This window comes from Pleurodeles waltl, chromosome 12 (genome assembly GCF_031143425.1).
Source record: "Pleurodeles waltl isolate 20211129_DDA chromosome 12, aPleWal1.hap1.20221129, whole genome shotgun sequence".
In the NCBI taxonomy this organism is placed as follows: domain Eukaryota; kingdom Metazoa; phylum Chordata; class Amphibia; order Caudata; family Salamandridae; genus Pleurodeles; species Pleurodeles waltl.
In genome coordinates, this window is record NC_090451.1 from 49,328,832 (window position 1) to 49,339,183 (window position 10,352).

The 10,352-nt window shown below is 45.9% G+C and overlaps 1 protein-coding gene across 1 annotated transcript in view; it reads right to left on the reverse strand.

The window, feature by feature from the left end:
- PEX11G (peroxisomal biogenesis factor 11 gamma) overlaps positions 1-8,427 on the reverse strand; it is a 50,927-nt gene extending 42,500 nt beyond the window's left edge. Inside the window, exon 1 of the mRNA XM_069216999.1 lies at positions 8,250-8,427. Within this exon, the coding sequence (XP_069073100.1) occupies positions 8,250-8,306 (57 nt within the window). The 5' untranslated portion in view covers positions 8,307-8,427. The remainder of the gene's footprint in view (positions 1-8,249) is intronic.
- Positions 8,428-10,352: the final 1,925 nt, after the last annotated feature.

Below are 10,352 nucleotides of genomic sequence, written 5' to 3' on the forward strand. Positions count from 1 at the left end.
ATGGCAGAGGTCTGGGACACACTGGAGGAGCTCTGGGCACCTCCCCTCGGAGGTACTGGTCAGGGGAGTGGTCACTCCCCTTTCCTTTGTCCAGTTTCGCGCCAGAGCACGGCTGGGGGATCCCTGAACTGGTGTAGACTGGCTTATGCAGAGATGGGCGCCATCTGTGCCCATCAAAGCATTTCCAGAGGCTGGGGGAGGCTACTCCTCCCCAGCCCTTCACACCTATTTCCAAAGGGAGAGGGTGTAACACCCTCTCTCAGAGGAAATCCTTTGTTCTGCCTTCCTGGGCCAGGGCTGCCTGGACCCCAGGAGGGCAGAAACCTGTCTGAGGGGTTGGCAGCAGCAGCAGTGGAAACCCCAGAAAGGCAGTTTGGCAGTACCTGGGTTCTGTGCTAGAGACCCGGGGGATCATGGAATTGTACCCCCAATACCAGAATGGTATTGGGGTGACAATTCCATGATCTTAGACATGTTACATAACCATGTTCGGAGTTACCATTGTGACGCTATACATAGGTAGTGACCTATGTATAGTGCACGCATGTAATGGTGTCCCCGCACTCACAAAGTTCGGGGAATTTGCCCTGAACGATGTGGGGGCACCTTGGCTATTGCCAGGGTGCCCACACACTAAGTAACTTGGCACCCAACCTTCACTAAGTGAAGGTTAGACATATAGGTGACTTATAAGTTACTTATGTGCAGTGGTAAATGGCTGTGAAATAATGTGGACGTTATTTCACTCAGGCTGCAGTGGCAGGCCTCTGTAAGAATTGTCAGAGCTCCCTATGGGTGGCAAAAGAAATGCTGCAGCCCATAGGGATCTCCTGGAACCCCAATACCCTGGGTACCTCAGTACCATATACAAGGGAATTATATGGGTGTACCAGTATGCCAATGTGAATTGGTAAATTTAGTCACTAGCCTGCAGTGACAAATTTCGGAAAGCAGAGAGAGCATAAACACTGAGGTTCTGGTTAGCAGAGCCTCAGTGATACAGTTAGGCACCACACAGGGAACACATACAGGGCACATACTATGAGCACTGGGGCCCTGGCTGGCAGGGTCCCAGTGACACAAGGGCTAAAACAACATACATACAGTGAAATATGGGGGTAACATGCCAGGCAAGATGGTACTTTCCTACAGGTAGGCAATGCCAAAAAGGATATTCCCTTTAGGCTCATCACACCTGGAGCAAAAGATGGCTGAAGAAGTTCACCCAGCCATAGTTCAAGATACATTTGGTAGAGACCAGGAGACAGGAATAATAACTTGAAAGTAAAAAATAAATCCAAGATAGAGTAAGTACCTTTTTGCTGCCCATCTGACGATGCCAGATTGGACTGGACTCTTCTCCAGGTCATTTCTTCATTTGAAAATTTTATGTACCACATGGGATGATGTGCATCAGTCGAAGACAAACAGGACTTCATGTGCCCAGATTGCAGTTAGATTGTACTTAGAACTTTCCCTGGAAGATCTCAGATGAGGCACTTCTTCAGTCCGGGCAGACATCCTTTTCCAACACAGGTTCTGGTAGATCAGCCTGGTCATGAAATGGTTTTCGAAACATTGTCAAACTTTTTCTCAGCTTTAATTTGGCTGCTTTGGGGCACTAACAAAACTACCTGAACTAACTTAAAAAATCTTCCTCTGGAACACAGCCATGTGGGCACCGATGGAGGGAAACACCAACAAATGGTACAGATGGATCTAAATCTCAATTCAGCTGAAGGCCAGGGTTCTTGGCCTTAGGAAACTACTGCATGCTTCTAGCTCCACTGCCTCAAGGATCCCAGACTTACCAAGCAGCGCTGGGATACCAAAGCAGACCAAGAGCTTGCTTCACTGGGTCTGGACAACAGAAGTGAAGATGGGACAGCTTCCCAAGGTAACTCTGCTGTTTCTATCTAAGATATCATCCTGCCACAGCTTGTTGCTTAGGGGCTAGACTGTTGCATTCCCTTGCTTGCTGTTAAGGACTCTTTATTACCTGGCAACCTGAGGAACTAGGCATTGGAACACTTAAAAATGTTTTTAAAAAAATAAAAAATCTATATTCCTATTCACAGGTTTCTAGACTGGAGTAGCATCATATTGCACTCATTTCATCACTGCGGTGTGTGTGCGGATCTGGAAGTTGTGTTTATTTAGAGATCCACAAGGACAATGTACAAACAGAGGCCTCAGTCTGCAGTGCAAGCCACAGCTGAAGGAACACGATAAAGGTTAGTGTCAGGACAGACTGGATCCTTACAGCTAACCAAAAGGGCTTTGTTGAAAAACACACTCCAAAATAAGATAAAAACAGCTACAGGATTTCCTTCTCAGAAATACAAACTGAATGACACATCACAACTTCGAAAATGTGCTGCTTCCCCTTTGCAAAAGTGCACACGTAGCTACAAAGTAGGGCTAAGGAACAGTTTCTTCCAAGAAGACGATGATATGGATTTGGATTACGTTAATTCCAAGTACGAATACACGTTTCGGCGACAGACGCAACCACGCAATGCTGTTACTCATTGACCTGTGGGCAGAACCACTATACTTCCCCAGCAGATCACAAAACAATTGCTTTAACTTGTCATGTTTTGACAGGGCTCTGCCTCATGAGTATACTCGTCTAAAAGTGGGGTTCTGCACAACCCCACAACTTTCCATCGTTACCAACCTCTGACTGCCCTTGAACCACAACAAGCATTCTGAGAAATATGCTTAACTTAAGCTTGCATTATTTTATACTAGCCAAAACTATTCGATTAAAATACAATACACAGATGATATGCAGCTCTATATACATCTCCCCCTGAGGATGGATCAATAATCCAACATCAAAAATGGTCTCTATGCCAGTATGGCTGTGTGAGCCCGAACTCTGCTCTAATTGTAGACAAGCCATTGTTAGGGCTGTATAACAAACTAGGAGTTGGGACCTGTTAGAAATGGGGTCTTTGGTTAGCAGTCAGGTTACCCCCTGTCCAAGCAAGGACCCTCACCCTAATCAGGGTAAGTCACACACAATCAAATTATCCTGTGCCCACCCTCTAGTAGCTTGGCACTGAGCAGTCAGGCTTAACTTAGAAGGCAATGTGTAAAGTATTTGTGCAATAAACCATACAATATCACAATATACCACCACAAAAATATACCACACAGTGTTTAGAAAAATATATAATATTTATCTGGATAAATGCAGGTCAAAACGATAAAAGATGAAATAAGCAAATGTAGGGATATCACTGAAAGTGATATCAAATGTCTTATAGTTAAAATATTACTGTAAAAGCAATAAAAAAAGTGTCTTAAGTTCTCCTAGAAACAACAAGTGCCTCTTGCAGGGCAAAGTACCTGGTTTGCGTTGAAAAATCCTCACAAGGGACCGCAGAGGAGGAGATGCGTGGAAAACGGTGAGTGTACGTCGGTTTCGCCCCTTCGCACACGGACTTGCGCCATTATTTTCCACGCGGGGAAAATGTTGTGTCGATTTCCGGTACGCGGACCTGGATCCTCTTCGGGTTGCGGGGTTTTCAGGCATCCTGGGGAGAATGCGTGGAATCCTGCGCTTGCGGAGCAAAGTCACAGGGGCTGCGTCAATTCCGATTATGGATGCGTGGAATTTTCTTCTGCACGGCAGGCGCTGCGGCGATTCCTCCCAGGAAGTCGGGCGTCGTCGTTCTGAGTCGGCTTGCGTCAATCAAGTAGGGCTGTGCGTTGAAGTTCCGGTCGCATCGTTGCATCGATCTGTCATGAAGTCGGGCTGCGTCGTTCCGGACTCGGCGTGCGGTGAATTTTTCACAGCGAGCAGGCTGTGCGTCGTTCTTGGCAGGCGGTGCGTCGAATTTTCACCGCACAGGGATTTCAGCTGCAGGAGAGAAGTCTTTTTGGTCCTGAGGCTTCAGGGAACAGGAGGCAAGCTCTATCCAAGCCCTTGGAGAGCACTTCTGCAGCACAGCAAGAGAGCAGCAAGGCAGCAGGGCAACAGTAAGGCAGCAGTCCTCTTCAGAAAGCAGTCAGGTGAGTCCTTTAGGCAGCCAGGCAGTTCTTCTTGTCAGGGTGCAGACTCTGGTTCAGGTATCTTCTCCAGGAAGTGTCTGAGTTGGTGGGGCAGAGGCCCTGTTTTTATACCCAAATCTGCCTTTGAAGTGGGGGATACTTCAAAGAGTGGCTTAGAAGTGCACCAGGTCCCCTTTCAGTTCAATCCTGTCTGCCAGGGTCCAAGTAGGGGGTGTGGCAGCCCTTTGTGTGAGAGCAGGCCCTCCACCCTCCCAGCCCAGGAAGACCCTTTCAAAATGCAGATGTATGCAAGTGAGGCTGAGTACCCTGTGTTTGGGGTGTGTCTGAGTGAATGCACAAGGAGCCGTCAACTAAACCCAGCCAGGTGTGGATTGTAAGGCACAGAAGGATTTAAGTGCAGAGAAATGCTCACTTTCTAAAAGTGGCATTTCTAAAATAGTAATATTAAATCCAACTTCACCAGTCAGCAGGATTTTGTATTACCATTCTGGCCATACTAAATATGACCTTCCTACTCCTTTCAGGTCAGCAGCTACCACTCAAACAATGTATGGGGGTAGCCCCAATGTTAGCCTATGAAGGGAGCAGGCCTCACAGTAGTGTTAAAAACGAATTTAGGAGTTTTACACTACCAGGACATGTAAACTACACATGTACATGTCCTGCCTTTTACCTACACAGCACCCTGCTCTAGGGGTTACCTAGGGCACACCTTATGGGTGACATATGTAGAAAAGGGGGAGTTTTAGGCTTGGTAAGTAATTTTAAATGCCAAGTCGAATTGGCAGTGAAACTGCACACACAGGCCTTCCAATGGCAGGCCTGAGACAAGGTTAAGGGCTACTTAAGTGGGTGGCACAATCAGTGCTGCAGGCCCACTAGTAGCTTTTAATCTGCAGGCCCTGGGCACATATGGTGCACTCTACTAGGGACTTATAAGTAAATTAAATAGCCCAATTGGGTATGATCCAATGTTACCATGTTTAAAGGGAGAGAGCATATGCTCTTTAGCACTGGTTAGCAGTGGTAAAGTGCGCAGAGTCTAAAAACCAGCAAAAACAGTATCTCAAAAGTGGAGGGAGGCGGCAAAAAGTTAGGGGTGACCACCCTAAGGCTGTCAGGTCTAACAGGACCTGTAAGCCAATGCCATACCAAGCCACTCCCACAAAAGACCTCGGCAAAATTCTGACAACTAAATAAATCTCTCCAAATACATTACAAAAAAGCACACATGTGCAAATTCAGTTCAGCACTGGAAGTACTCGAGTTTCAGCACATCACTCAGTGATGCTGCTGACCATGTATCTCGCTGACAAAGAACGTAAAACCAAGCTGCCATACAAGACCATGACATCAGAAAGAGACGTTCTCACTAGTGCTAGATCAAGTTCACATTAGGTTTAACGTGTACTTTCCTTCAATAAATACTCCCATGAGAAACCTTCTACTTATGTGTAGTGGTGGGCATCATTTGCTGAAGCGTAAATACCACACATTTCCACAAATTCTGCATAATTATGCAAGAAGAGTAATTCGGTATTTAGGGCTATTGTCTTACCACAACAATGCCCCTTTGAGTCCAAAATGGACGAGAGGATACATTTTACCCTTAATAATAGCGCTAAATGCATTAGAACATCAGTAGTTGACCCATTTTCCCTCAACTTATTCCTGGCACTCTGCTATTTTCTAAATAGCATTTTACAAAATGCACCCTTGTGTCGCAAACGGATGCAAGCATGCATTTTGCACTAAGAAAACAGTGCAAAATGCAAAATAACATGAACAACAGCACAGCAAATAGCGCTCGCTACATTTGTTGTTTTTGTGCTTATTTTCTCCCAAAATGTTTCATGATTATACGAGTGATGTAACTATTGCAAAATCTGTGTCAAAGAGTAACATGGAATCGCCAAAAGTATTCTTATTACAACATCATAAATAAATTACTCCCAGGTCTACTTCTATGTGGGAAGCTGCCTCTACAAAGCTCCACCCTTTTATGGCACGATGCAGACTTCCCGAAAAGGACTGAAAAGCCACTTATTTCAATCAGAGTATTATAATGCTGCACCCCAATGAAATTCCCAGATGTGTCCAGGTGGCAGGATAGCAGGAGGAGATATGTGAGGTGCATGAATTGTTCACCTAATACCTGGTCCTAATCTTGGCTTTGACATCTGACAAAAAATATGTGATCAGGGGCAAATCACTTTACTTCTGTGTATCTCAAAGCATAGAGGGATGCAATGCTAGGGAGAATGTTTATATACCAAGTGTTCAGTGGGTTCTAAAATACTACAGAGACTCCCAACAGGATCCCAAAGACAACAGTGAATGCTGCACCAACCCGAGGATGTGCAACGTAAGCAACGCTTGTGGAGTATGCAGTGCACACTGCAATAATCTGCATGTCACCCCTCCCCTATTAATGCTGAAGTAAGGGAACCTGGCACTTACTGTTCCATCCTACTACTTACACTCTTAGGCCACTCTCAAAATCTCGTGAGCTGAGCCAATATAACTACTACAAGATATGATAAAAATATTACATTGCTTGGCTAATCTGGTGAACTTTTGGTTCCGGTTTCAAGATTTACCACTTCTCTGAACACTATGTCCTTCGTTTAAAGGCACACCCGCAAACAGAGCCTTGAGACCCTACGGGTGATTAGCCGCACTTTAGAAATCACTGATTGATTGATTTGTTAGTAAATGCAGGTGTAATAACCTTACATCACTAAGAGGTTCTCACAGCTTAAGTATAAATGAATGTGTTTTATGTAGCACTTTATATTAAATATTATCCTTTTCCTGCATGATTTCAGGTTTATCAGGTGAAGAACCGACGTGACACTTTTGCCCAGACTTTTATGAGATGAACTTGAAGGGAAAGCAAAAGTGGGTAGGGTCTGTACTTTGGGTTCCACAACACAAAGGGGGTCATTATGATGTCAGCAGAAGGTTTTCACCGTCTGCCGAACTTCCGACGGGGAGGTTGCCGCCAGATAGGCTACCTCCCCACCAGCCCCATTAAGAGTTTCCTGCTAGGCTGGTGGGAGGAAACCTCAGTTTCTGCCCCCCAGCCTAGTGGGAAACAGGCTACAGTATTGTCACTGGCTGGTAACTGGGCCGGTGACAATACTGTAGCCCGCAGGGTCCACCAGCACCCTTGTATTGTTCACTGTCTGCAAAATTTCGATGGTGCTGGGCAGGAGGAAGGGGGGGGGGGCTGCACTGACCATGCCAAGTGCATAGGCAGTGCAGGTCCCCCGTGACCCCCTGCACCTGTTCTCCACCAGCCTTTTCATGGCGGTGTTACCCTGGCAGTTTAGGATCTCTGCCACCACCAGACCGCCGGGATCCAAGATCCTGGAGGAGCTGGTGTTTCCTTGGTGGTACGACCACTAGCCTTTTAATGTGGCACTCGGACGGCAACATTGGCGGCGGTCGTAAGACCACCACACTGGTAATGAGGGCCAAAGTTTTCAGACAGAGCACAAAACCTGGGATCCATTTGATAATGGCAGGATAGGCCACATGTCTGATCACACAGATTTGAAATACTTAAAAAAATATATTAAGTAATACGTAATGTGTACCCGAGCACACATGTGTTCTGGGTTTACGCATCCAGGCTTGTTATAAAAGATAGCTCGTGAGTTAATGCACCTGCAAACGTTACTACCACCTGTAGCTCAGAGGTTCAAACGCTAGTGGCCCCCCTTCCTTCTACAGAGGATAACAATGGAAAAACAGTTGATGTTAATCTTCCCTGAACTCAGGTCACCAGACGTCAATTACAGAAAGCATCACTAAACGATTCAGAAACAAAACATTACGTTTTAAAATAATGCACACGTTGTGGGTGAATGGATTGGCTAATAATCATTTAGATATAAAGAGACCCCAAAATGAGTATTTCAAACTTCCACTTTCAGCCTCGGTAAGATAAAGATGCGACTTTTTCCCCCAACTATGGAATTTACACGAAATTAAAGGGTCGAAGGTTTCAATTAAAAAAGCTAAGTAAAATACATTTACTCAAATACCAAATTTGTCTGTATAGGCCCAAGAGATACACTGGAGCAGATCTGACACAAGTCACAACACCAATAACGAAATTATAAGAGGAAGGAGAGCAAGTGCTAACACGACCACATAACTGACTGACTGACAGACCCCCACCTCCCCCCTTCCAGACAGTGGGGGCTGCCTGAACTCACCAGCCTATCTCTCCCCCTGTAGGACTCCAGCAGCTCCACCAGGGCCTCAGTCCCCATGGCAGGTACTCTGCGCCGCTCTGAGACAGGAGCCCCCCCCGGGCACCGGCACTGATGATGGGGTGACCGAGGCGCAGCCTGGACTCAGGACTTCAGACTTGTGCACCTTTGCACCAGTGACAACACTGGGGGAGGAGGAGGGCAGAGCCGAGCAGGGAGCCGCGGACTGCGGCCGCCATCTTGGAAGGGTGGAGTATCCCGTTGAAAACAATAGCGAACGAGGAACAGGATACAGCGTGTTTCATTAACTTTGAAAACCTGTGTAAAAAAATATGACACACTTCTGTCAAAATCTCAAATATGATAAACACTCTGAAAATAGCGCTTGTATTTGTAATTCATTTGTACGGATTAATTTATTTAAAAATGATGCATATTTCAATGTTAAATAAGGAACAAAAACAGAGTATTAAATAATCTCTGTAAAAAGTGATGGGGTTTTCTGTCTTGAAATCGCCTAATTCCACGCCAATAGCAAAGAGAGCTCCTTCAAAATGGCGGCTGTTTTCATAACTTTGAAGACGGCGGTCAAGTTTATCATTATGATGGGTTTATCAGCGGAATGAGATCACAATGGATCATTGTTGAGTGCTCATTTGGTGGCCATTTTGAAAAGGGCATTTTACAGAAAATTGTGATTTTCTCATGTGAGAAGAAGCATCACATCTTTCCTTTTATTATTATAAGATATATGTAGGAGGCTGGCCTGGCTTGTAGTGGGTACCAAGGGGTACTTACTCTCTGTACCAGCTCCAGTTATCCCTTATTAGTGTAGAAGAGGTGTTTCTAGCAGCTTAGGCTGGTAGAAGGTAGCTATAGCTGAGCAACTTAGGCTGAACTAGGAGACATGCAAAGCTCCTACTATACAACTGGTGTCATATGCACAATATCATAAGAAAACACAATACACAGATATACTAAAAATAAAGGTACTTTATTTTTATGACAATATGCCAAAAGCATCTCAGTGAGTATCCTCAGTATGAGGATGCCAAATATACACAAGATATATGTACACAATACCAAAAATATGCAGTAATAGCAAAAGGAAATAATGCAAGCAGTGTATAGTTACAATAGATTGCAATAGGAGCACATAGGTATAGGGACAACACAAACCATATACTCCAAAAGTGGAATGCGAATAACGTATGGACCCCAAACCTATGTGAGCTCATAGAGGGTCGCTGGGACTGTAAGAAAACAGTGAGGGTTAGAAAAATAGCCCACCCCAAGACCCTGAAAAATAGGTGTAAAGTGCACCCATATTCCCCAGAGAGCACAGAAGTCGTGATAGGGGAATTCTGCAAGGAAGACCAACACCAGCAATGCAACCAAAGTGGATTTCTGGACGAGAGTACCTGTGGAACAAGGGGACCAAGTCCAAGAGACTCAATAAAGTCGGGATTGGGCAGATGCCCAGGAAATGCCAGCTGAGGGTGCAAAGAAGATGCCACCAGATGGTAGAAGCTGTGAATTCTGCAAGAACGAAGAGGGCTAGGAACTTCCCCTTCAGAGGATGGATGTCCCACGTCGTGAAGAAGCTTGCAGAGGTGTTCCCACGCAGAAAGACCACAAACAAGCCTTGCTAGCTGCAAGGATCGCGGTTAGGGTTTTTGGATGCTGCTGTGGCCCAGAAGGGACCAGGATGTCACCACTTGCGTGAGAAGACAGAGGGGGCGCCCATCAAGACAGGGAGCCCTCACAGAAGCAGGCAGCACCTGCAAAAGTGCCGGAACAGGCACCACGAAGAGGAGTGAACCAGAGCTCACCCGAAGTCACAAAAGGAGATCCCACGATGCCGGAGGACAACTCAGGAGGTTGTGCACTGCAGGTTAGAGTGTCGGGGACCCAGGCTTGGCTGTGCACAAAGGAAATCCTGGAAGAGTGCACAGGAGCCGGAGCAGCTACAAATCACGCGGTACCCAGCAATGCAGTCTAGCGTATAGAGGCAAGGACTTACCTCCACCAAACTTGGACTGAAGAGTCACTGGACTGTGGGAGTCACTTGGACAGAGTTGCTGAGTTCCAGGGACCACGCTCGTC